Here is a 27,215-nt window from a genome sequence, read left to right as displayed (position 1 = left end):
TGCACTAGAGCTTGTCTCTGGTTATAGAAAACTAGAACATGTTTTTAGTTGCATTTCACAAGACCCTGTCTCAGCAATTACTCCAGTAGAACCTGCCACGTGTCTATGAAACTAGGCCCTGTCTCAGGTAATGCTGCACCAAAACACCATTCATCTCACACAATTTCCTGTTTCTGTTGTTATTGTCCTAAGCCATTATTCTCATTTCTGTACTTGTCCATGTCTCTGTTTGTATTAATCTCGTGTCTTTAGCGGTATTTAAATCACCAGACACTGCGTCAGTTTATATTACAAAGAGACCTGAATTATGTGAAGCTCCACTAGACCCTGTATCAGTTTACTTATAATGGATCCGGTCTGTGTTATTACTACACTAGGCAGGTTCGTATTACACGAGGTCCTGTCTCAATTATTACTGCACTCGGCACTGCCTCACTTATGTTCCACTAGATCACGGCACTGCTTATAACACACTGAATAATGTCTGCACTTATATTCCGCTAGACCATTTCAGAACAATTTACACTAGACTCTATATTAGCCTGTATCACGTTCGACTTGTCCGTCTTTTCAATTAAAATGGATCCTGTCTTTGCAGAGGCTTTGTCTTTCTACCTCTGTCTCTGCTTCTATTCAACTCTCCCTGTCTCTGTTTTTACTCCACGAGATCATGTCTGTCTCTCTTACACTGGAGGCAATCTCCGTTATTACGGCCTTAGACACTCTGGGAAACAATTACTCTATGCATTGTGCCTGTAATAACTGCCCTATTTCACTTGATGTTGATCCAGGCCCTGTATCAGTAACTACTGTACTAGCCCCGTCTCCCATATTGCAGCAGTAGACCCTGTCTATGTTAATATAGCACTCGTCCCCATCCCTGTTATTCGTGCACTAGGTCACGTCTTTGCTTAAGTAACAATAGATGCTTTCTCTATTATTACTGCACTAGTAATTTCCCTGCTTAAATTGCACTAGGCCCTGTCTCAGTAATTACCACGCCAGGCTCTGTCTCTGTTGTTACTACACTATTCTATGTCTCTTTAAGGTGGACGTTGAGTTACAAATGGGCCTCTGACTTTGGCCTAAAACTAGAGGTTTTGTTTGTTTGACTGTTTGTTCCGCAGAGCTCCTGATATTCACTTTCATTAAAGCCAACAGAATTACATATGAGACATCGCCTGTTCTGTGTGTGTGTGTGAAAAAAAATCATGCTACATCATTCCACAAAGATTTACCTTCACCAGAATGTTTCAGTTTTGTTTATTTTCTCTTAAACTACAGATCGTCTAATAACGCAAATATTTATTGATAGTATATTCTGTTGTGTGGTCTTGTTAAAAATTCATGTCATGCCAACCATTTCTTTGGTAAGACGGGCACGTTTGTCGCCACACATTCATTGAACGTCTGTCATCTCTCCACCTGAGACAGCGTCTAACTCACTGAAACTTATTGCTCTCTCACTCTCTCTCTCTCTCTGTCTCTGAGAAATTGCCCATTCATTTAAATCTCCGGTTTTCTAATAACGCTTTTTTGCAAAAATGAACTTAATAAAGAATAATCCCCGACATTAACCTGAATGATAACCTTCAGCCCATCTCCACCCTCAGGGAATGTGTTAAATCCCAAACAGTTCCTGCATTTTAATTGCAAATAGTTTAATATTGCCACTATTTATTGATAACTATTCGGTTGTTTTCCATTGTTTATAAAGTGATGTAAGACTGACCATTTCACTTCCAAGAATCGACTTTTCTGTTCCCAAAGATCATTTGGAAAAATATTATTTATTATTTCACGGGACGTGGGCGTCGTTGGTTAGTCCAACATTTTTATGCCCATCCCTAATTGCCCTTGAGAAGTTGGTGGTGAGCTGCCTTCTTGAACCGCTGCAGTCCATGTGGTGTAGGTACACCCACAGTGCTGTTAGGAAGGGAGCTCCAGGATTTTGACCCAGTGACAGTGGAGGAACGGCGATACATTTATAAGTCAGGATGGTGAGTGACTTGGATGGGAACTCCCAGGTGGTGGTGCTTCCATCTTTCTGCTGTCCTTGCCCTTTTAACTGGTAGTGGTCATGGGCTTGGAACGTGCTGTCGAAGGAGTTTTGATGAGTTCCTGCAGTGCATCTTGTAGATGGAACACACTGATGCCACTGGGCATCATTGGTGGAGGGAGTGAATGATGAAGGTGGTAGGTGAGGTGTCAACAAGTGGGCTACTTTGTGCTGGATGGTGTCGAGCTTCTAGTGTGTTACTGACGCCGCGCTCAGCCAAGCGAGTGGAGAGTATTCCATCACACTCCTGACTTGAGCCTTGTAGGTGCTGGGCGAGTTTGGGGGTTCAAGAGGTGAATTACTCTCCGCAGCATTCTCAGCCTCTGATCTGCTCTTGTCGTCACAGTATTTACATTGCTGGTGCAGTTCAGTTTCTGCTCAATGGTAACGCCCACAACGTTGATAGTCGGGGATTCAGTGATACTAATTCCTCTTTAAATGTCAAGGGGAAGTGGTTCAATTTTCTCTTGTTGGAAATGATCATTACCGGGCATTTGTGTGGCGCGAATGTAGCTTGATACTTATCAGCCCAAGCCTGTATGTTGTCCAAGTCTTGCTGCTTTTGGACATGGTCTGTTTCAGAATGTGTGGAATCATGACTGGTGCTGAACATTGTGTAATCATCAATGAACAATCCCTCTTCTGACCTGATGATGGAGGGAAGGACATTGATGAAGCAGCGGAAGATGCTTGGGCCTCGGACACAATCCTGAGGAACTCAGGGATTAGAATCATATCGAGAATGACGAGCATCTTAATGGAAAATGATCACTGCCGCATCTCACAGAAACTCCTGATATTTACCTCAAATGTCTGATGATGTACGCAAGCGACGGAAAAAATGATCCTGTACGTTTACCTGACATGATATTCACACACCTGAAATTATCCGATTTATTATTCCAATTGTTGGAAAGGATTGAAACTCTCGTTGTTCTCTTTCTACGGTTTTTAACTGTGAGCTTTACAAATTCCACCCCGACCGTTCTAATCATTTTTGGATTGGTTTGTCTGTCTAGTTAATTTGTATAATCTATGGAATCTTATCTGAAATGACTCAGGGTCTGGTGTAGCATAAAGAGATAAACGACCTGGTGTAATATGAAAGGAGATCTGGGCTAGTGCAGCAATTACCGAGGCGGGCTCTACTGTAACAGTAACTGAGATATCAGCTAGTGCAGTCATAATAGAGACATTACTTGTTCAGTATTAACAGAGACATTGATCTCGTGTATTATAAATAGAGATATGGGCTAGTGAATTAATAATAGAGACAGGATTTGCTGTAATATAGATAGAAATATGGGCCAGTACAGTCATAACAGTAACTGGGGCTGGTACGTTATAAACATAGATATGGGCTACTTCAGTGATTGGAGAGGCAGGACCTGCTGTAACATAAACAGAGGTATGGGTTTGTGCAGCGAGGACACTAATTGTCCCTGGGTTTAATATACAAATGAGATATGGGCCAGTTTGCGGAGAAGAGGGAAAGGTCCTGATGATACATTCGAAGATGCAAGTCTTTGTATCAGCAAAATGGAAAATACATTCTTTGTATAATAAAACATGAAGAGGTCTCATTGAAGCAACTACCAGAAGCAGCGTCAACTTCAGCAATAAAAGATAAAAGTTCCTATTGAAAACTGACAGGCACAAGGTTTCCACCAATAATAACGATAGAAGTTTCCATTAGAAACTGAATGATAGGTGGCCCCTTAATGCAACCATTGCAACGATTGCACTTCAAGAAACAGGATGCCAGTGTCTATTGGCTCATGATACCACCTGAAAGATACTGGGTGACATTTTCCTCAGTGCTACGGAGTCACCCAGGTCGTCAAGATGGGAATACTCATTTGAAATGCGGTTTTCCCGGCGTTAGAGCAAGATGGCATATTGGCGTGTATCTGCGTGTACGTGTGTGTGGTTATGTGTATATGCATGTATCTGTGTGTGTGTCTTTGTGCGTTTGTGCATTTATGTCTGTGTGCGTCTGTGTATGTCTGTGTCTGTTTTTCTGACTGTATGTGTCTGTATGTGCATGTATGTCTGCCTGTATGTATCAGTGTGTGTCTGTGAATGTATTTATGCATGTGTATGTGTGTGAATGTGCATGTGCGTCTGTGTGTTTGTGTGTGTGTTTGTGTCAGCGTCTGTGTTTGTGTGTGTGTGTATGTGTGTGTGTCTGTTTCTGTGGGTGTATGTGCGTGTGTGTGAGAGAGAGAGTGTGTATGTGTGTGTCGGCGTGTGTCAGTGTGTGTGGTGTGTGCGTGTGTGTTTCTGTGTGTCTGTGTGTGCATGTGTGTGTGTGTTTTTGTATGTGTGCGTGTGTCTCTGTGTGTATGTGCTCTTGTGTGTGTTTCTTTGTGTGTCTTTCTGTGTTTCTGTGTCTGTGTGAGCGTGCGTTTATATGTGTGTGTATGTGTCTGTGCGTGTGTTTGTGTGTGTGTCTTTGTGCATGTGTGCCTGTATGTCTGTGTGCACCTGTGTACGTCTGTGTTTGTGTGTGCATGTGTGTGTGTCTGTCTGTGTCTGCGCGTGCGTGTTTGTCTATCTGTATGTATTGATGCGTGCTTGTGTATGTGTTTATGTGTGTGTATGTGTGTGTGTGCATATGCGTCTGTGTGTGTCTGGCCGTGTTCGCGTGTGTGTTTGTGTGTGAAACATGTCATATTTTTTGCAAATGAATTTCACAATGATCTTCGTCATCCTTCCATTCATGAAAGATGACGGACACACTGCAAACAAATCTATTTCAGATGGCTTGTCTCTATATGCTGCACAGTTTCTGATGGCTGAGGAGGTCAAACCTTGAGGGGCAGTTTCCATCACAAGTGCCTCACATGAAGCTAAAAGTGATGTTTTGGGTTGTTGTTTCTAGTCTTGGCGTCTGTTGCCAAGCCGCTGTAGCCAAAGGGCATCATGGTGATGCACAACAGCTCACAGGAAGTGCTGCAATCTTCCTTTGTAGTCATCTAGTGAAATTCATGTCTGATAATCGCTAATTAGGGCCTCAATGTCACGAATGTAACTGTCCTACAAGCAGAGCTTTGGGTGTCTCACTGGCCGCCTGGCTCTTAGCTCTGTGACCACCTTCCAACCTGAAAATGGGCCCGAGCCATCCAACCTCCCTCTGTTTGATGAGCCTAACAAACTTGGGAGCTCTGTCTTTGTGAAGACTGCCGCTTTCTGATTGTGTTCCGCCAGGAGATACCCAAAACCACCGCACACAGCACAGATGGAAATTGTGGAGCTTCTTTTCTTGATGGCTGTAAGTCGTCCATGTTTCACAGCCAGACAACAAGGTACTGAGGACACAGACCTAATACACCATCAGATTGGTGCCAAAGGTCAGCTTGATATTATGCGCGTTTCATGAGTCAGGTGATATCTGCTTTCCCCGTGCGTGTATCAGGAACTGCATCAAGGAGCAGACTGTCTGTCACCGTGGAACTTGGGGAGCAGTAATAACTAACCACTTCCAGCCGGGTGTTATCTAGTGTGATCAGTGGTGGCACTGCAACACTTTAAACATGATTTTCTTGACGTTTTTAGTCAAATAGAACAAGTTAGAACCATGCGAGAAATGGTAAATGAGTCGCTGTTGATCTTCCTGTACAACACCTCTGTGTAACAGAATTTAATAAACCAGTACGGGGGTCAGGAGTGCGCTTATGCTCTGTCATTGCAATGCTGCCGGCTGAAAACCGTGCCATTCATTCAAGAATCTCGGATCCAAATGTGGTCCCAAATGTAGTAGCTCCAGTAAAATCTCTGCTCCAGGTGAGGCTCGAACTCACAACCTCGGCATAGCCCGCTGACCGCACTGCTCTATAAGTACCGCGCGCTAACCGATTGCGCCACTGGAGCGCCCGCTAGTGACTGCATTTGATCTGGTTACATTTTTCACAGATCACTGGGGTCAGACATGATTCCTTGGTGGCAGATTGGTCAATGGGGTCTCAATAAATTTTTATGATACTATATGAGCTGTAATATATTCTGAATAAAATAACATGCCGAGAATGGGCCAGGGAAACTTTGTTAGTTTTCACACACTGAGCATGGACACTGCTGAAGGTCCTGCGCCTTTTTCAATATTGTTTTCCTTAACTCCGAGTTTTCAAAAGGGAATTGGACAAATATTTGAAATGGAAAAGCTGCTGGGTTATGAAGAAAGAGAAAGATTTTGGGACTAACTGGGCAGCTCCTTGTAAAAAGCTGGCGAGGGCACGTTGGGTCCTAATGAGCTGTGAACTTTCACGATTCCATTGGCAGATCAATTTGTTCCTAAATATCCCAGCCCAATCCTATTTCTGTAAAGCATAATCCAGAACTGCAGCATGACGACACAGTTTGAAATTCTATCCAAGCCCCTCTGGCTAACCCGCTGCGCGGGGTTTCTGTAGTTTACTGGTTGTCATATTCGCCCAACAGAAGCACAAACCCCCGTTCAAAATTGGGCAGAAACACTACCAAACGCATTTAATCTCCGATCCGCCAGAAATCAGTAATTCGTGTTTGTTGTTGAATATTAACTGAATACAGCACCTTACACTGTGAAAAAGAACAGACTTATGGAATCCTGCAGGATAAAAGCACTGATCAGAAATGAATAGTTTCGATTCCGGAGTTCTGGTTATTTCTGAGATAAAATGACACCTGCAAATTGAGCCTTTCAATTCATTTCTCAGGGGATGAAGACAGCACAAGTGTCACAGGATGAACAGGAGCAGTCATAGTCCGAAAGGATGAAAGGGTGTTGATTATCTAATGATCAAAAAGGAAACTTCAAAATTGATAATAGTTTGATCATTTTAAACTGTTGTCAGCTCTAACAGTTACCTTGTAACTAAGACCCATGGACTGTCAGTGATTGTTGAGCTGATAAGCTAGTTTAACATTAAAGCTGCCCTTGTAAGTGATACTCCGGTTTAACAATAACCTTGCAATTGATAACCATGGAATATTGGTGCCCATGGAAATGGTACCCTGTGCTAACAATGACTTTGCCATTTGATGAACCGGTCCAAGTGATGTCACCGTCAACAGAGACCATGTGATTGAAATGTTGTGTTTTACTGCTCTTGTACCCGACACTCCAGTCCAACAATGACCTTGTAACTTATATCACGATCTACAGTTGACCGTATATCTGACAGTCCGGTCCAGCAGCCACCTTTAACTTTAACTTGAGGCCAAGAATAAATTTCTACCTGATATGCCGATCTAATATTGAACATGCACTTGACACTTCGATCTAACAGTAACTTTGTGTTATAGGTGCCTAATGCCATAGTTTATGTGTTTTAGAATAGTAGGTTTATTTTCAGTAATGGGGAGAGAATTCCACAGATTAATGACCTTTTGGGAGAGTATCAAGTGTTTTGCATTTATGCCCTCAAAATATTCTAAGAATCACTGTCGGCTTCCAATGTGATCGGACAGACCACAGGATAAGTGTTCGACATTTCCTTCTAGCATTCTGTGGGAACCAGCCGAGATCATTCTCCTGCATCGGAAACTACAGTCAAAGAGGCTGCACTTTTATCTGTTTGTTCAATGGTCGTAATTAATATGAATGGGTGACGCAACCTCACTTGTTTGTTCAAAGTTAGACAAGCACATTCTAGGCTCCCTAATTGTGCCTTTGGGGGGGTTAAATATCAGTTATAATAATGCCCACTTCAATAGTCGAACAGAGTTTGGGTGCTTCTCGCCGCTGCTCCTCACAGAAGATGCACTATCCAACGGACCGCTCTATGCCATATACTACACCACCCTCGCCGCTGTCGCAGTCCCAGGTAAAACGCGTCTCAGTTTTCTCTGCTTCTCAGTCTATGTTCCTCTTTCACAGGGGTTTGGCATCGCTGGCGAGGCCACCCATGTATTGGCCATCCCTAATGAAGGTGATGGTGGACCGTCTCCTTGAACCGCCGCTGTCCATGTGGATTGCGAGAAGCTGGGGAGATTTCCAACCGGAGCGGCCTCACTCATACCGAACTGTTTCTGGTCAATTCTGCAAAGCCAGCGATTATAGATTTTTCGTTATCTATTATTACTGTTAGCGTTACTCGATCACGGGATTGGAGAGGAGCCGACTGGGCCGGCATTTAACGCCCCTCCCTAATCGCCCTTGAGGACTGAGTGTCTTGCTGGGTCATTTCAGGGGGCAATTAAAAGAGTCAACCACATTAGCGGTGGGTCTGGAGTCACATGTTGGGCAGACCGGTTAAGGACGGCAGATTTCCTTCCCTAAAGGGACATTAGTGAACCAGATGGGTTTTTACAACAATGTGCGATAGCTTCATGGTCACCATGACTGAGGCGAGCTTCAGGCTTTTTAATTGAATTTAAATTGGAGCGAGGCTGTTTAAGGTCAATTGCCAGGGAGCACTTCCCTTTTCTTCATTCTTTCTCGGGACCTGGGCATCGCTGGCAGAGCCAGCATGTGCTGCCTATCCTTAACTACCCTGGAACTGAATGTCTTTCTCGGCCATTTCAGGGGGCATTTAAGAGTCAACCACATTGCTGTGGGTCTGGAGTCACGTGTAGGCCAGACCGGGTAAGGGCGGCAGATTTCCTTCCCTAAAGGGACATTAGTGAACCTGATTGTTTTTTTAAAAGTTGTGGTTAGTTACAATTGTCCTGGTCAGCATTATGGAGACTAGCTTTATAATTCCAGGCTGTATTAATCAATTCCAACATTACCATGAGGACACTATCTACCCTCAACATGCTAAATGTTAGGTACAATAAATCAGTGATATCCGACATTCAATGTCGGTCAGCACTGTTGACTTTGACTCTAAGTCAGGGTCACTCCAAATCTTACATTAGGGTCTCGCCGATCCCCAACATCGAACACGACGGCCCCTCACCAGGGAAAATGATCGTTCCTGACTTCAGAGAGAGGCACGAGTGTTAGGCCAAGTTAGTACAGCAGAGAATCAGTTCATTTTTAAACCTTCGACAGACCCTCCTCTTCCCACCTGGAGTCAGTCCTTTATGTCCCAGCTGCAGGCCATTCAGCCCACTGTCTATGACAGCTCCCACAGAACAGTCCCATTCATTCCCATGCAGCTGCTATAGCCCAGAGAGCTGCCTTGCCTCAAGGGCCGAGTTTCATTCAGAAATCAATCATTTCCACTTGGATCACCCTGGTGAGCAGCGAGTTCTAGGTCATTACCTGGAACTCTGACACTGGAGTGTCAAAACACTCATGTGCCCACCTCACCACTCCGCTGCCATTCCTCACCCAAGAGGCAATGGGTACTATAAAAGATATGGGCCCTGACAATATTCCAGCTATAGTAATGAAGGCTTGAGCTCCAGAGCTTGCCGCACCCCTAGCCAAGCTCTTTCAGTAGATCTAGTACACTGGCATCTACCCGGCTGTATGGAAATTTTGCCCAGTGCGCAAAAAGCAGGACAAATCGAAACCAGCCAATTGCCACCCCATCAGCCTGCTCTCGATCATCAGTAAAGTAACGGAAGGGGTAATCAGTGCTATCAAGCAGCACTTTAGTAATAATCTGCTCACTGTCGCCCAGCTTGGGTTCCGCCAGGGACACTCAGCTCCTGACCTCATTACAACCTTAGTTCAAACATGGACAGGAGAGTTGAACTCTCGAGGTGAGGTGCATGTGACTGCCCTTGATATCAAGGAGCCCTAGGAAAACTGGAGTCAATGGGAATCAGGGGGGAAAGTATCCACTGGTTGGAGTCATACCGAGCACAAAGGGAGATGGCTGTGTTGTTGGTGGTCAGTCAACTCAGCTCCAGGACATCACTGCAGGAGTTCCTCAGGGCAGAGTCCTTGGCCTAACCATATTCAGCTACTTCATCAATGACCTTCCTTCCATCATAAGGTCAGAAGTGGGAATGTTCGCTGATGATTGCACAATGTTCAGCACCATTCGTGACTCCTCAGACACTGAAGCAGTCCATGTCCAAATGCAGCAAGACCTGGATAATATCCAGGCTTGGGCTGACAAGTGGATAGTCACAATCACACCACACAAGTGTCAGGCAATGACCCTGTCCAACAAGAGAGGACCTGACCATCGCCCCTTGACATTCAATGGGATTAATGTCACTGAATGCCCGACTATCAACATCCTGGCGGTTACCCTTGACCATAAACTGAACTGGACTATCGACATAAATACCATTTCTACAAGAGCAGGTCAGAGGCTGTGAATCCTGTGGCGAGTAACCCACCTCCTGACTGCCTAAAGTCTGCCCACAATCTACAAGGCACAAGTCAGGAGTGTGATGGAATACTCCCCACTTACCTGCATGAGTGCAGCTCCCGCTGCACTCAATAATCTTGACACGACCGAGGACAAAGCAGCCGGTTGATCGACACCACATCCACAAACACTCACTCCCTACACCACCGACGCACAGTAGCAGCAGTGTGGACCATTTACAAGATGCACTGCAGTAATTCACCAAGGATCCTTCGGCAGCACCTTTCAAACCCACGGCCACTGCCATCTAGTAGGACAAGGGCAGCAGACACAAGGGAACACCACCTCCTGGAAGTTTCCCTCCAAGTCACTCATCATCCTGAGTTGGAAATATATAACCGTTCCTTCACTGTCGCTGGGTCAAAACCCCGGAACTACCCAACAGCATTGTGGGTGTATCTACACCACATGGATTGGTTTCATTTAGTGAAAAAAACCTGCCATCCTCACCTGGCCTACATATGACTCCAGACCCAGAGCAAGTGTGGTTGACACTTAACTGTCCCCTGACATGACGCTCACAATTAGGGTTGGACAGCAAATCCTGACCTTGGTTCAAGGCAGTAGGTCATCACCACCTTCAAGGGCAATTAGGGATGGGTAATAAATGTTGGCCCAGCCAGTGAAGCCCACATCCTGCAAACAAATAAAAATTTACCCTGTCTCATGGTTCTGAATTCAAACACCTCTGAATTCCACCTGGGGGAGATGGAGGATTAATGGTAACCTGACGGGACTAGAAATCCAGAGAGCCAACCGAATGCCCATTGGTTCAAATCCCACTACAGCAGTTCGTGGAATTTAGGTTCACCAAGTCTAGAAAATGAAGCTCGTCTCAGTAATGGCGACGATGAAACTCATCGATTGTTGTAAAAACCCATCTGGTTCACTAGTGTCCTTTCGGGAAGGAAACCTGTTGTCCTTACCCAGACTGGCCTACATGTGACGCCAGACCCACAGCAAATGTGGCTGACTCTTAAATGCCCCTGAAATTTTTCCCCAGCAGGCCACTCAGTTCAATGGCAATTAGGAGTGGACAGAAAATGCTGGCCTTGCCAGTGATGCCCACATACCATAAAGAGAAAAACAAAATAAAATGGGACACCTGCTAGAGTGCAGTGCTCAGTACTGCACAGCCCTATTGGGCTTAGGGTGGAGCTTCAATCCGGACATCATCCTCGGCAGAATACCTAATGCTAAAGTGATCATTTAAGGGCCTGGCAGACTATTTCACACTCACATTGCGCTGAGTAAAACATTTCAGGATCTAAAGACAAAACACATGGTGGGTACATTTCAATGAAAATCTTTAATATTTAGAAACGATTAAAACATTTAAAAAATTCCAAAATCTCATGTCTCGCAAATGGCTACAGTGGCCCAGGATGAGCCCAACAGTAATGGGAAATGTGGGAACAGGTTCAGGCAGTGAGAGCGAGAGAACACGTGAGCAATATCAGAAAGGATGGACACGGTCATTCAGAACAGACCATCGCCATTCAGGTCGTTTCAATTGGTCAACTTGACCAAAAATAGAACAAAGGGACAATTGGAGGGCAGCGATTTAAGAAACTTAAAAAAAATATGAACTGACCTGGTGACAAGTATGAGCCTTGTATGCATTCAGGAGAGAGTGTATGGTGCTTGGCAAACGCTCGGCTGTTAGCAATATTTGACTGAGGACAGTTTATATTGGCGGGCGGATGCCGATGGGGCAGAAGACGTTCCATTCTGCATTTCACCAGCAGTCGTCCAAGGACAAGTTCAAGCACAAGTGAGTGGTGACGAATTCGAAGACAATAAGATGGCAGACACATTCGTTCAGGATAAATCTAGGCTCACTGGTCTTCAGATTGTCCTATTCGCCAGGAATCGGCCCGTCTCACTGAAAGAGGGGAACACGGGTGAGAAAGAGTTCATTCTCAAGGGGGTTGAGATCTGTCAGGCTAACCTCCCATCCCCCTCAGTCTGTCCTACACACCTGAGCCCCCCACCACCCCCCCGTAATAGTCAATCAACAGGAGCTGCGATCCTGATATTCATGTAGTGAGCAGGGAGTGACCAGGTTCTCAGGTTGCTGGTTAATCACACTGCAGTCCCATATCAGTGACTCGTACATGGAACAGCATTAACTTGCTAACAGGGATGCTACTGCAGTGATATTGACAACAGGCTTAAACCTGGGACAGTTGTCGATTTATTGGTACTTTGGCATGTTTAATTCATTTCACAGGATGTGGGCACCACTGGCTGCGCCAGCATTTATTGCCCATCCTTAGTTGTCCTGAGAAGGTGGTGGTGAGCTTCCTTCTTGAGCCGCTGCAGTCCATGTGGCGTAGGTACACCCACAGTGCTGTTAGGGAGGGAGTTCAGGATTTTGACCCAGCGACAGTGAAGGAACGGCGATATATTTCCACTTCAGCATGGTGACTTACTTGGAGGGGAACTTCCAGGTGGTGGTGTTCCCATTTGTCTGCGCCCCTTGTCCTTCTAGATGGTAGTGGTCATGGGTTTGGAAGGTGTTGCCGAAGGAGCCTTGGTGAATTCCTGCAGTGCATCTTATAGATGGTACACACTGCTGCTACTGTGCGTCGGTGGTGGGGGGAGTGAATGTTTGTGGATGGGGTGACAATCAAGTCGGATGCTTTGGTGTCAAGCTTCTTGTGTTTGTGTTTAGGAGCTGCACTCATCCAAGCAAGAGGAGAGTACTCCATCACAGTACTGACTTGTGCCTTTAGATGGTGGACGGGCTTTGGGGTGTCAGGAGGTGAGTTAATCGTTGCACAATTCCCAGCCTCTCTATCCTGCTCTTGTGGCCACAGTACTTATATGGCTAGCCCAGTTTAATTTCTGGTCAATGGTAACCCCCAGATGCTGACGATGCATTTATGACACATGATGCAAGTATTCCAGCTGATGAATTTTAGATAAATGGTCTTATTCAGTGGCAAAGTACCGCATGAATGAATTAAAAGGGTCAAATCCTCGTCTCAAACCCGTTTCATTGTTTTGTGATTAAAGTGATACAACCCCACCCTCTGCTGGCACCTCACCGCCACTACAGGCGGTGCTGTTTGCCAGCCTCAGAGAAGTTCAGTTACTGCATGGTTGCATTTGAAAACATATTGATGAATTGTGAATATGGAACAATACTTTGTGGGATTGAAGTTTGCAGCAGAGTTCGCTCTTTCACCACCTGACCCTGTACATGAACTCTCTCATCATTCCCCATTGGAGGTATTGGCTGGAGCTGGTTGTTGGGAGTTATTTCAGGCTGCTATGTGCACATTTGGAACAGTTATCAGACTTTAATCTCATTCAGAATGGGTGTAGTTAAACTTAGCTGTGCTCTGTAATTCCTCTGCAATACATTGTGAATGTTCAACCCGACACATTGGATCTTGCTAAAGCTTTTTTACCACCTATGACTCCAAGATAATGTTCTCCATTTCTCACGTTCTTGGTCCTAGGGGGGAAATTGTACATATCAAACAGAAACAATATATGGGAGAGAATTTATTTTCACATCTTTACAGCCTGGTCAGAGAATCTAAAACACTGGGAACGGTCTCAGGATAAGGGGCCGAACATTTTGGTCTGAGATGAGGAGAAATTACTTCACTCAAAGGGCTGTGAATCTTTGGAACTCTTTACCACAGAGAGCTCTGGATTCTCCATCCACTTAAGTTCGGGATAGGCAGAGTTACAGTGTCTCGGGGATTTAAGGGATATGGGAAAAGGGTGGAAACATGGAGTTGAAGCACAAGTTCTGAATGACAGAGCAGCTCGACGGCCATTCCGCCGACTCCTGCTCCTATTCTTGTGTTCCTGTAAGAATCAATGTTAACGGCTTCCCTGCTTTCGAGAGTCTGCTCCATAGATCGAACACCCAGTGGAATATTAACCTGAACTTTCCAGGTCCATTAGAGGCAGGTTGGAAGGCGGCAAGGCTGGCACTATGCCGGGGAAGGCGTCAGGAAACGTGGAGAGAGGGAATCAGTGTCCGTCCCAGGGCCTCATTTGCTTTGCTCATTTTTGAAAGAAAATCAACTCTTGTCAGTCAGAAACCACAGTTTTTTTTCTTTTTCCATACAGGTTATTTTTTTCCATATGTGATATTTCCTTCCTTAATTCCTTACCTCCATGTGAAAAATTTTGAATTCCTCTCCGAGGAATGCTATCCATTGCCTTTCTGCTTATTTTTCAAGTATTTAAATCCGCCCATAGCTTCCCCTGATCAGATGTGCACCTATGATCTTTATTAGCCTTTCTCTCCCACTGCAGCTGTAAGCATTGATCTTCTGGCTTCATTTATTATCATCTTAAACTAATGAGGAATGAAGCAGAACAATGTGGGATCTCACAGTTAATATTCTTCCTGTCCGAATACAATCCGTGTATCATTACAATCTGGAATCTATCAATCAACTAATTCCGATTCCCTTGCATTTCCCCCTCTTATTGTGGCTATATCTCTTCCAGGATCCCATCCTTTCCAGAGGAACTGTTTAGAAAGCCTGCAGGAATCCAAATGCATTACATCCACTATCTATCTTGCCCCTATGAAGCTCGGTTTGCTCACGTTCAATGTGACCAGTCAGCTAGATAAGCAGGTCCTTTCCTTCATGGGCGCTTACTGGCTACAATGAAAGGTTCTCCTTCTCTCCACATGCCCCACAAACCTTCCGTTCATATGGGTTTACGATGGGTAACTCATGGTCTGTAGTTTCCTGACTCACTTTTGCGAACAATTTACCAAAGTGCAATAAACGCTGCACTTATTTTATCTGCTCGCCAGGCGCCTTTGCGGAATTCAATTATTTTTCATAGCTTTATGACTGAGAACCTGCTGGTTTCTAGCTTATTTCCATAAAAATTGTCGGATGCATCGTATCTGGGCCGTGGATTGATTCAGCTGAATTTCCACAGCTCTTCATCAACCATGCTGGTGCTAATGTAATAAATGTAGCAATTTACCACTGAAAGTCCTATGGTCTAATTTGCGGATCAAATGTATATGTTAACTGTTCCCTCTTTCATAGAAGATGAAACAAAAGCACATATTTACCGCAATTACAGACCGCCTAGCATCAGTTGTGATGCCCTCACTTGATCTCATTTTCACACACCATATATGTGATTATTTTGTATCCACAACACAAATATATTAGCGTTCTCTTCTCTTGCCATTCCTTATTTGAAAGGAGATTTGTTAACGATATCCTGAATCATGACGGTCCGGACAGAGTAGGCAAGGAGAAAGTGTTCCTGATGGTGGAAGGTTCGAGAACAAGAGGGCACAGATTTAAGATAATCAGGAAAAGAAGCAACTGCGACATTTAAAAATAAACTTTTTTTTAGCGCAGTGAGTGATTCGGATTTGGAGTGGACAGGCTGAGTGTGTGGTGGAGGCAGATTCAATTGATGCTTTCAAAAATAAATTGCATCATTTTCAGAAAAGGGAAAAAATGCTGGACTAGGGGGAAAAGAGTGGAACTATGTCAATTTCTCCTTTAGAGGGGTAGCACGGGCCAGAAAAATGGCCTCCTGCTTTTCTGTAAGAATTCTTCGATTCTATGATTGATATCAGAAACAGTAAATTAAATCAGCATTTCCACAGCATCTGCAATAGCAAGGTTTGTCCAGCAGATGGAACCGAAACCGTGATTGCTCAAATTGCGTGAAGCAGGCATTTCTCAATGGTTTCTGCATTAGTCCTGTCTCCACTCATATCAAACTAGACCCCGTGCCTGTTTAAATAACACTAGGTCGTTTCATTGATTATATTAGAGGAGGTCATGTCTCACTTATTTCTGTTTTCCGCCCAATCTCTGCTGATAGCATACTCAACCAAGGCCCTCTTTCTGTTCTGTGAAACACTGTCAGTTATTACTGCACGGAACCATGTCTCAGCTTATATGACAAAACTTCATGTCCCAATTGTTAATGCCTTGTACAATGTCTTCCTTTGTACAAAACTTGAACATGTGCCTGTTTGCATTACACGAGGCCTTCCCTCAGTTATTACTTGAGTTGACCCTGCCATGTTTATATTAAGCTAGAGGAGGTCACAGTTAATGCTGCACAAGTCCATGTTCTGTTTATATAACACGATGTCCTGTCTCTGTTGTTAGTACTGACAGGCTGGTTAATAAAGCGTATGGTATCTGAAGCTTTATAAATTGGGGCACAGAGTTCAAAAGCAAAGAGTTTTTCGAACACTGTTAAAGTCTCAACATGAGCATTTCTGTCCAGTTCTGGGCACCACACTTTAGGAAAAGTGTGAACGTATCAGTGAGAGAGTAGGAAAGATTCACGAGAATGGTTCCAGGGATGGGGACCTTCAGTTAAACTGGTAGCTTAGAGGAATTGGGACTGTTTTCCATAGAGAAGAAAAGGTTGAGGTAGAACTTATAGATGTATTCAAAATCTTGATGTGTCTGGACAGAGTATAAAGTAGAAAACGGTCCAATTGGTGGAAGGATGGAGAACCAAGGGGCACCGATTTAAGGTAATTGGGAAAATAAGCATTAGCGACACGAGGAAACGCTTTTGCTCATGTAGAGAGTGGATAGGACCTTGAATGGACTGCGTGAGGATGTGGTGGAGGCCGTGACAAACGAGTCATTCAAAATGGGTTTGGATAATTATATGAAAAGGAGGGAAACATCTGGCCTACGAGGAGCAGACAGGGGGTGGCAGGAGATAAACTATTCCTTCACAGTACAAGAACAGTAAGAACGAACGGAATGGCCTTTAAGTAGTGATAAAACTACGAATATTATAGGGTTTTATGTTGATATAAAATAATATTTATGTTATCTTTACAGCTCAGTTTGAGTTTCTGCTACTGAGGCTATGTAGATTTTAGGCTGGGAGCAGGAACTGGTGTTATTGTCTTAATTACTTTAAGGTACCGAGAAGCCTAGATTCAATGAATTATATTTGTTTTATTTGAATTGTGCAATTGAGGGATTCTTTTTCAGTTTCAAAAGGATAAACAAAAAAGGTGAATTCAGCAGCTTTAACTTAACACAACACCTAATCTTAAAACTAAACGATCTATGACTTGGTTCAATTGATGAACCATATCCGTAGAGCAGAAGATCGGTATTGGAGGGCAGCCTTTGTCTTGATATAACTGTAGGAAGTGTTATTAACATTTTCTAATAATGTATCGTATCACTGTTATGGTGCTAAAACAAGTGTTGACGTGGCTATATACGATAAGTTGTATTATTGATAAGAATATGTAACATTGTTTGCAATAGCTCTGTATTTACAAGGGTGTATTGTTTGCTCAGAATTGAATATACATCCGTGGGCCCAGGGAATAAGAGATGCAGATTTGTCTTCAGTGTTCATGGCTTTAGATACAGAGATGAAGTGACACCAAATGAACCTCACCCCAAGCCAATGAAAGAGGTTAATTTTGATTCTTTCCAAATAATAGCACATCCACAAATAAGGAAGTACTACTTGATAGCCATTGCAGACATGGCTGCAGGAGGACATGGATTGGGACTTGAATATCAAAGGGCATTTTGGAAGGACATGAAGAAAGGAAATGGTAGAGGGGTGGATCTGCTAGTTAATGATGATTTAGCAGAATAGAGAGGGATGACCCAAGCTCTTGAAAGCAGGATGTGGAAACGGTTTGGATAGAGATGAAAAATGGTAAAGTAGAGAAATCGCTGGTAGGAGTCGTGTGCAGGCCTTCTAATAGTAACCACACGGTAGCACAGAGGAAGAAATAATGGGAACCTGTCGGAAAGGCACGACAATAATCATGGGAGATTTTAAACTGCGTATGGACGGGAAAAGTCAGATGGGCAAAGGTAGCCCAGATGAGGAGCTGATAGAATGCTTCCGGGGTTGTTTCTTAGTTTTCGAGAGAGCGGGCTATACCAGACCTGGTATTGTGCAACGTGATGGGATTAGTTAATGACCTCATGGTGATGACCCGCCTCGGTAGCAGTGACCATCGTATGATTGAATTTTACATTCTGTTTGATGGAGAGAGGAGTAGGTCTGAGACTGTGTTTTTAAGGTTAAATGAGGGCAGTTATGAGGGCATGAAAGCAGAACTGACTAAAGTGAATTGGCAAATTAAGTTAAGGCATAGGTTCATTGAGAAGTAATGGTAAACATTTTAGAGGATATATCAAGATACACAGGATAGATATATTCCAGCGAGTAAAAAAATAAGGTCCAGGGGATAACACACCATCCGTGGTTAACTAGAAAGGTGAACGAGAGTACCAAACTTAAAGAAAACAAATATATGATTGTGCAATGATAGGTGGAATGCCGGTAGATTGGGCAGAAGAGAAGGAACAGCTTCAGATGACTAAAAGTTTAATAAGGAGCGGAATAAAATAGAATACGACAGAAAGTTAGCCACAAATATAAAAACAGATAGTAAGAGCTTCCATGAATTTTTTTTTGCAAAGAAACGAGTTATCAAAGTGAGCGTTCGCACCAGAGAAAGTGAGTCTGAAGAATTGATAATGGAAACCACGGAAATGGCAGATGAATCGAACAGGTACTTTGCATCAGTCGTTACTATATAGGATACAATTAACATTCCAGAGGCAGCTTTAAGTCAGGAAATGGAAGGTAGGGAGGAACTCAGGAAAATTACAATCACCAGAGAAGTGGTACTGAGTAAATAGTTGGAGCTGTGGGCTGACAACTGTCCAGGTCCTGATGGACTTCATCCTGGGGTCTGAAAAGAAGTGGCTAGTGAGATAGTTGATGCATTGCTTTAATGCTTTTCCAACCTCACTAGATTCAGCGGAGGTCCCTTTAGTTTGGGATAGAAAAGGGAAGGAGGCAGAAAGCGGGAAACTGCAGGCCAGTTAGCTTGACATGTGTTATGGGGAAAAAGTTAGAAGCTACTATGAAAAACAGCTGTAGCAGATAACTTTGATAAGTTCAAGGTAATCAGGGAGAGCCAGCATGATTTTGAGCAAGTAACATGGCCTATGGATAAATGGGAACCGATGGATATACTGCAGTAAGATTGGCAGAAGGCATTTGATAAAGTGCCACATCAAAGATTATTACGGAAGATGAAAGCCCATGGTATATAGGGTAACATATTAGTATGGATAGAAGATTGGCTGGCTAACAGGAAGCAGAGTGCAGGTATAAATGGTATTTTCAGGTTGGCAAGGTGTAACGAGTAATGTGCCAAAGGACTCATTGCTAGGACCTCAACTCTTTACAATTTATATAAATGAGTTGCATGAAGGGATGGAAGGGATGGTTGCCAAATTTGTTGATGACACAAAGATAAGTAGGAAATTAAGCTGTGAAGGGGATATAAGGAGGCTACAAAAAGACATAGATAGGTAAAGTGAGTGGGCATCGGTCTGGCTAATGGAGTATAATACTGGAAATTTGAAATTGTCCATTTTGGCAGGAAGAACAAAAGAGAAACATATTATCTAAATGGTGAGAGATTGCAGAGCTCTGAGATTCAGTGATCTGGATGTCTTAGTGTGTGAATCACAAAAGGCTAGTATGCAGGTACAGCAAGTAATCAGTAAATTGAAAGATATAATGTATTGCAAGGGGAATTGAATTAAAAAGTAGGGATGTTATGCTTCGGTTATACAAAGCACTAGTGAGACCACATCAGGAGTATTGTGTGCTTTTTTGGTCACCTTATTTAAGGAAGGATATAAATGCGTTAGAATCAGTTCAGAGAAGGATTACCAGGCTCATACCTGGAATGGGCGGATTGTTTTATGAGGAAGGGTTAGACAGGCTAGGCTGGAGTTTAGAAGAGTAACAGGCGACTTGATTGAAACATGTAAGATCCTGGGGGTCCTTGACAAGGTGGATGTGCAGAGGATGTTTCCTCTTATGGGAGAACCCGGAACTAATGGTCACTGTTTAAAAATAAGGGACTGCTCATTTAAACCGTAGATGAGACGATTTTTCTTTATCTCTGTGGGTCGTGAGTCTTTGGAACTCTCTTCCTGAAAATATTGCTTAATAAATTTTACTTGATCCATAAATACCACTTATTGGGAAGTTGTTCGGTCAGGCACAATTGAATACTCCATTATTATAAATCAAGAATTCGGAACGTAGATATTTTAACTAAAATGGTTTTATATCTCAACATCTCCTAAGCTTTACAGGCCTCCTTCTGTGCTGCAAGCATTCCATGATTCAATGATTTATATTTTTATCAATGACATCACAAGCATGAACTGAAATTAGCATTTACACGGCATTGACAATAGCAACGTGTGTCCAGCAGATGGCAGTGAAGCCGAGGTACTTTACATTAAACAGGCATTGTCTCAATTGTTACCGAATTGGGCGCTATCTCTGTTCACATTAAACTAGACTCCGTCTCTGATCATATCACAGGGTAATATTTCTGATCATTTTACCGCAGGTCATGTCTATTTGCTTCCTTACTCAGCCCAATCTCTGTTGTTGATATACTGGATCCGGGCCCTCTTTATATTATATCAACCCTTCTCTCAGTTATGACTGCACTGAATCATCTCTCGGCTTACATGACATTAGGTCATGTCACAATTGTTACTTAACTAGGTCCTGTCTCTTTTAATACTAAACCAGAACATGCTCACGTTTGCATCACACGAAGCTGTGTCTCAGTTTTTACTCTGCCAAGTTGATACCAAACTTGACAATTTCGCAGTTAATTCTGCGCATATCAATTTCTCTGTTTATATCACACAATGTCCTTTCTCTGTTACTATTGTACTATACGATGTCTATCTCATTGCTGCACTTGTCCATGTTTATATTGATATTAATCTAGGTACTTGGCAGGGAGTGATTGCACTAGGCCTTATTTTAATTTATATCGCACAAGGTCCTTTATCAAGTAAAACTGCATTAGACCCTGTGTCAGCTTCATTACACGAGTTCCTGTCTCCTTTATTACTTCGTAAGTCCATGTCTCTGTTCAAATTACACACGCTACTGTCTCATCTGTTACTGCACCCTGCTCTGCCTCACTTTATAATCCACGAGTTCACATTTCTGTTTATGTCACACTAGATCATTTCTCTGTTCATAGCAAACTAGATCATGTCTCTGATTACATTCCGCTGGACGTTTCCTTGCATGTGTTTATATTGAAATAGACCCTGTCTTTATATTTGCAGACCATGCCTGTGATTATATTACACAAGGCAACGTCTGTTACTAATACGCTGGACCTTGTCTCAGTAATTATTAAACTTGACCCAGTTTCCTTTTATATTATTGAAGATGTTGTATCAATATTGGGTGCACTCCGCCCTGTCTCAGTATTACTGCACCTGACCCTGTCTCGGTTTATATCTAAATGGATCCTATCATAATATCACACCAGTTCCTGCCTCAGTTATATCAGTACTTGGCCCCAGCTCAGTTGTTCTGGGACTAGACCATGTCTCTTTTTGTATTACATACGGCAAAGTCCCAGTTCTGACTGCGCTGGACTAAGGGTCTCCATATACAGCACTAAGCTTTGTTTTAGTTGTTGCTGCACTACTCCATGTCTCTGCTTATATTACATTAGCCCTATCTGTTTATACTCTACCAGACCATGTCTCACATTACAGAAGATGCACTCGCAGTTATTATTGCATTAGACCCTGCCTTTTTAATGCTAAACTAGAGCCCTTTTCTGTTTATATTTCACGAGTCCCGATCTCTATTACTACTTCAGAAGATCATTTCTTAGCTTAAATTAAGCTAGGTCCAGTCTCAGTTAATACTGCGCCAGGCTGTGTCTATGTGAAATAGAGAGATAATATAAATAAAGGTAATGAGCTAGAAAATGGTCTCAGGCCTTGGCCAAAGGTGGGCGGCATGAGATCGGCGGCCAATTCAATGCAGCGCCTGATATTCCGTTTCATTATAGTCGACAGTATCACGGGTCATATGCCACCTGTTCTGTATGTTTTCATGAAGAGAATCATTCTTCACACTTGCACTGCAATTCCTCAAAAATAAATAATTTACCTTCACCATTTTCTTGGCATTTCATGTTCTCTTATTCAAATTGTGGCTGCCGATATTTTAATGCAGAAAAAAAATATTGGTCGCATTTTCTACTCTGTACCATTGTGTAGAAAATCATGGCATACTGGCCATTTCGTTACTGAGATGAAGGTGCCAATCACCAATATCTCTCTCGCCCCTCTATCTGATGCAGCGCATTACTCACTGTCGTCTGTTTGCCTGTCTGTCCGTTTCTCTCTCTCTATCTCTCTCTCTCCCTCACACACACACCTCACGGTCTTTCTGCAACTTCAGTGAATGTGTTAACACCCCAAAAAGAACAATTCATGTATTTCAACTGAAGATCGTTTCATATTGTAACTATTTATTAATAACCATTCTGCTGTGTGCTCTTGTTTATAAAGTGATTTCAGACTGTCTATGTCATTTCCCAGCTAGAGTTATCTGTCTCAGGTGATCAGGTGGAATGTGGATTACATCACCTCGAGAATAAGGGCAGCTTATTGGCAAATGATCACATCAGCATCTTACAGAAGCTCCTGTCTATACCATGAGTCTGTGATCATTTGTGGAAGCAAAACGGACAAATTGAAACTGTAACTGTTGTGAGGTTAATACAACTGTAATTCTATGATTTATTACTCAGAGGGATGGAAAGGGTTGAAACATTCCTTGATCTCCATGGAATTTTCACTCTTTTGTTTCTGCAACCTTTGAGTGTTACTTCCACTCTTTCCACTACAACTGCACTAATCCTTTTTGCACTGCATATTCTGCTTCTGTGCTGTATATTCCATGGAATGACTCAGGCCCTTTGTAGCATAAACAGATGCAGGGTCGATGTATTACAAACAGAGCTATGGGCTAGTGCAGTATTAACAAAGATAGGGCCTGTTGTAATAGAACCAGAGATAATCTAGTGCGGTAATAACAGAGACAGGACCCGGTGTAATATAAACAAAGGTATGTACTACTGCATTAATAGCAGAGACAGGTCCTAGTGTAAAGATAGAAGAAACAAGTCTTTGTTTAATGATAATGAATACAATACTTTGCACAATGATATCCGAAATAGGTACCAGTGTATCATTAAGTGAGGACTGTCAAATTCATGAATGTTAGGAACATGTTACTGTTGAAAATAGACGGGAACAATGTTCCCATAATAATAGGCGTATATTAAATTGGATCGATAAGCAGGTTATTTTCTGGCTAGAACGATGACGGGAGTGGAGTGTAATAATTACCGAAATAGGAGGCAATCCAGTGTGATTACAGCAAAGGCATTGTTGAAGTTTAGTGTAACGAGGACAGTGTTCGTTCCAATACTAACAGCCGCAGGTTGCAGTGTATTACTGAACACATCACTGAATCCAGTGTGCTGAGAGCACCATCGGTCTCTAGTGCGCCAAAACCGAAGTTAGGGTGTCATACATTAGTGCGTGTGATTCCGAAAACGTTGCAAATGGTTTGCCGAATAACAGAATCAAGGACCATTGAACTCTGAATGGAATAAGGTTTACGATGGGAACTGTGAACAGATCATGTCCGTGTGGAATATTTGGCTGCAATCTCACTCCTGGGTCAAGATATTTGGGTTCAAGTCTCCCTCCAGTTAAAACCCTAGGACTCTCTCCCTAACAACACTGCGGGTGTACCGACACCATGTGGACTGCGGTGGTTCAAGAAGGCCGCTCACCACCAACTTCTCAAGGGAAATATGGGATGGGCAATAAATGCTGGCCCAGCCAGCGAAGCCCGCATGCCGTGAATGAATGAAAGAAAGAGACTGGACCCCATAACCTGGATGGATTCTACAGGTATCAGTATAAATTCAAGTTTAATTGCCTTTACGTCCTTTTGCCCAATATTTTCTTATACTCAGAATCGGTGAGGGAATATAACAGACAGAACAATCCTGCACAGTGTCCCTATCCAGCCAGGCAGGGGTTCCTGCGACACAATCACACGTTTGACGTGCGCGTTCACTAAAACAAAACTCTTCCATTTAGATTGATGAAACAAGTGACGATTACATGGCCCGGGCAGATTGGAGCCTGGTATAATAATGATCACAGAGGCTGCCTGCAATGTATGAATGAGAGAGGCCGTTTTTATCGCTTGTACTCTTGCATTGAGCGAGGTAGATGAGCAAAGAACATCCGATTGTAATTGTAAAGCAAACTGGAAGGAAACAATGGCGTTTTGGGCATAGTGCAGGCTCCTATGCAGTAATGAGTGGGGGAGGGAATTGTGTGATAAGAAAGTCATGGAGATATCATGACAAAGGCCCTTGTGATTGACTCCACCTGACTAAGAATGGTTATACCCAAGGGGGAGGCAATGAGGACATGGAGACTGCAGAGGTTTCTGATATCTGAGCTGACACTAACGCACCTGTCAGAGGAACAGAAACGGATCTGTTCCTTCACAGCTTTTCCTGCAGTTTTGGAATTGCACAGAGGCACACGGGCCGAATCTGACAGCTCAAAGAAACCGACATTTTCAATCTTCTTCTTGATTCTCATTGTGACTGAAAAAGTCAAATAGCAAAATCTCCACAGGGCAAAATTCAGCACCACAGAGATTCAGGAGTTGGAGATTTTATGATCAGAGTTCGATCCAGTGACATTCACTTGGAATTTATAAATAAACTCTTGAAAGAAAATTATCAGAATTACACGTACAGGCACTTTCAGACAGCAGGATTAGCCCACCAGGTAAACTGTGTAAATATCATATTTTATTTGGGCCCAATAAAGGACAGAGGTAGGTACCAAAATGATACTGCAACAAGAAGATACATAAAAACAGAAAGATAAACAGTAAGAAAGGCAGAAAATCATTGACAAGGGCTTTAAACCCATCGTGCTTGAGTCGGCTCTTTTAAAGGTCTGTCCAATTAGTTACATTCCCCAATGGACAGGAAAGTGAGATCTCAGGATCTACAGGGGAAGGTGGCAGGTCGGATTCAAATTTGTTTTACGACAGGAAACAAAGGGTGATGTTCAATGGATGTTTCTGCGAAAGGGAAACGGTTCCCAGTGCTTTTCCAAAGCGCTCAGTGCTGGGCCCTTGCTGTTTGTTGTGTATATTAATCACTTAGACTTAAACGTGGGGGGCATGATTAGGAAATTTGCAGCTGACGCAAAAAATTGCCGTGTACTTGATAGTGGAGAGGATAGCTGTCGACTCTAAAATGACATTACTGGTTTGGTTGAGTAGGCGAAGTGGCAAATTGAATTCAATCTGGAAAAATGTGAGCTAATGCTTTTGAGAGGGGGCAGGGAAAAAGCAAAGGAATTCTCAATAACGAGGAAGATATTGAGAGGTTGAGGAAGTGCGAGACCTTGGAGTGTATGCACACAGGTCCCCAGAAGTTGGCGGAACAGGCGGACAAGGTGGTCAAGAAAACATATGGAATGTTTTCCTTTATTGAGCGAGGTATTGAACAGAAAAGCAAGGATGTAATAATGGAACTGTATAAAACGCTGGTTAAGCTACAGCTGGAGCTTTGCGTACAATCCTGGTCACCACGTTACAGGAAAACATAATCGCTAGAAGAGAGCTTAGAGGAGATTTTCAAGAATGTTGCCAGGGCTTGAAAATAGCAGCTATGAGGAGAGATTATATAGGCTAGGGCTGTTTTCCTTAGAACAGAGAAGTCTAAGGGGTGACCTAATTCAGGTGCACAAAATTATGAAGGGCCTAGGTAGGGTAGACAGGAAAGAGTTGTTTCTCGTCACTGAGCGGTCAATTACCAGGGGGAAAAGAGTTAAGGTGATTGGTAGACGGATTAGAGGGGACATGAGGAAAAACCTTTTCACACAGAGGGTGGTGGACATTTGGAACTCACTGCCTTAATTTGTGGTTTAAATTGAAACGGTCAACCCATTTAAAAGGCACCTGGATCTGCACCTGAACTGCTGTAACCTGCAAGGCTACGGACCAGGTGCTGGGAAGTGGGATTAAAATGAGCGGCGAGTTTCTTTTATCTTTGGCCAGTGCAATCACAATGGGCTGAATGGCCTCTTTTTGCACCAAAACTTTTCTATGATTCTATGTTTCTATTATCGGGCAGTTTTTAAGCTCTAAATTATGTATCCCCTTTCCAAAGTTGAATTCGCTTCAGGTTGTTCATTCCAGCTCATGACAACTCACGGTGTTAAAAAAATCAGTCCTCCTCACCTCACCATCCAGTTCAATTTTTCTGAATCTGTCATCTCTGATCAGTGATTGTTGTGCCAGATGAAACTGGCTCTTTTTATTTACTCCATCAAACCCATAATGGTTTTGAACATGTGTATGAAAGAGACGCAGAGATGGAGAGAGATGCCGGAACTGACAGACAGGGCATAAAACTGAGCGAGGGAAAATAGAAAGAAGGAAGAGGCGGTGAGAGAGATAAATTGAGAAATAAAGCCAACAAGTAACACAGAGGAAATGGCACAAAATATAAGGGAGCAAGCGGTCATTTCCCGGCTTGGGAGAACAGGGGAAGTTCAGTGACTGATCCTCAGGCACCTCCAGTTATGTCCTGGAATGGCAACTCTAAATAGAAATAGATCACAGCAGCCCCATTTGTAAATCTCACCGCAATGTGATCTGTGTGACTCTGCACTGACTCTATGGCCAGATATAGGCCGCCTTGACAGATGTTTCCACCAGATTGTGGCCCCTAGATTTATTTACTGCTGAGAAGTGATATGTGCGGTTAGGAACCAGCAGCAAAGAAACAGGAAGTGGTGTTACCTGAGAATGAAACAGCAGCCGTCAGTTTCATGTTATCACCATGAACAGACTTCCTGCCTATGAGGGTGAGCTCACTCTGACAGCATCAAGAAGCACAGCATAGATTGTTCCTAGTTATAACATTGCATTCACCTCCATTCCCA

General features: G+C 43.2%; 1 protein-coding gene and 1 non-coding gene across 2 annotated transcripts in view; both read right to left on the bottom strand.

Annotated features, from left to right (window-relative positions):
* The window catches only part of LOC144698496 (uncharacterized), a 90,018-nt gene extending 65,170 nt beyond the window's left edge, over positions 1-24,848 (bottom strand). Inside the window, exons 1-2 of the mRNA XM_078570435.1 lie at positions 24,718-24,848; positions 23,568-23,720 (exon numbers count right to left, since the gene is read on the bottom strand). Of these exons, the coding sequence (XP_078426561.1) occupies positions 23,568-23,720; positions 24,718-24,848 (284 nt within the window). The remainder of the gene's footprint in view (positions 1-23,567; positions 23,721-24,717) is intronic.
* trnai-uau (transfer RNA isoleucine (anticodon UAU)) lies at positions 5,838-5,932 on the bottom strand. Its single transcript has 2 exons — positions 5,895-5,932; positions 5,838-5,873 (listed from the first exon to the last, which is right to left on the bottom strand). It is a non-coding gene; the product is annotated as a tRNA-Ile (tRNA).
* Positions 24,849-27,215: the final 2,367 nt, after the last annotated feature.

Source organism: Cetorhinus maximus, chromosome 23 (genome assembly GCF_964194155.1).
Source record: "Cetorhinus maximus chromosome 23, sCetMax3.hap1.1, whole genome shotgun sequence".
NCBI classification, from domain to species: Eukaryota; Metazoa; Chordata; class Chondrichthyes; order Lamniformes; family Cetorhinidae; genus Cetorhinus; species Cetorhinus maximus.
The sequence above is the reverse complement of the archived record's forward strand: the minus strand, read 5'-3'. Positions and strand labels throughout refer to the sequence as shown.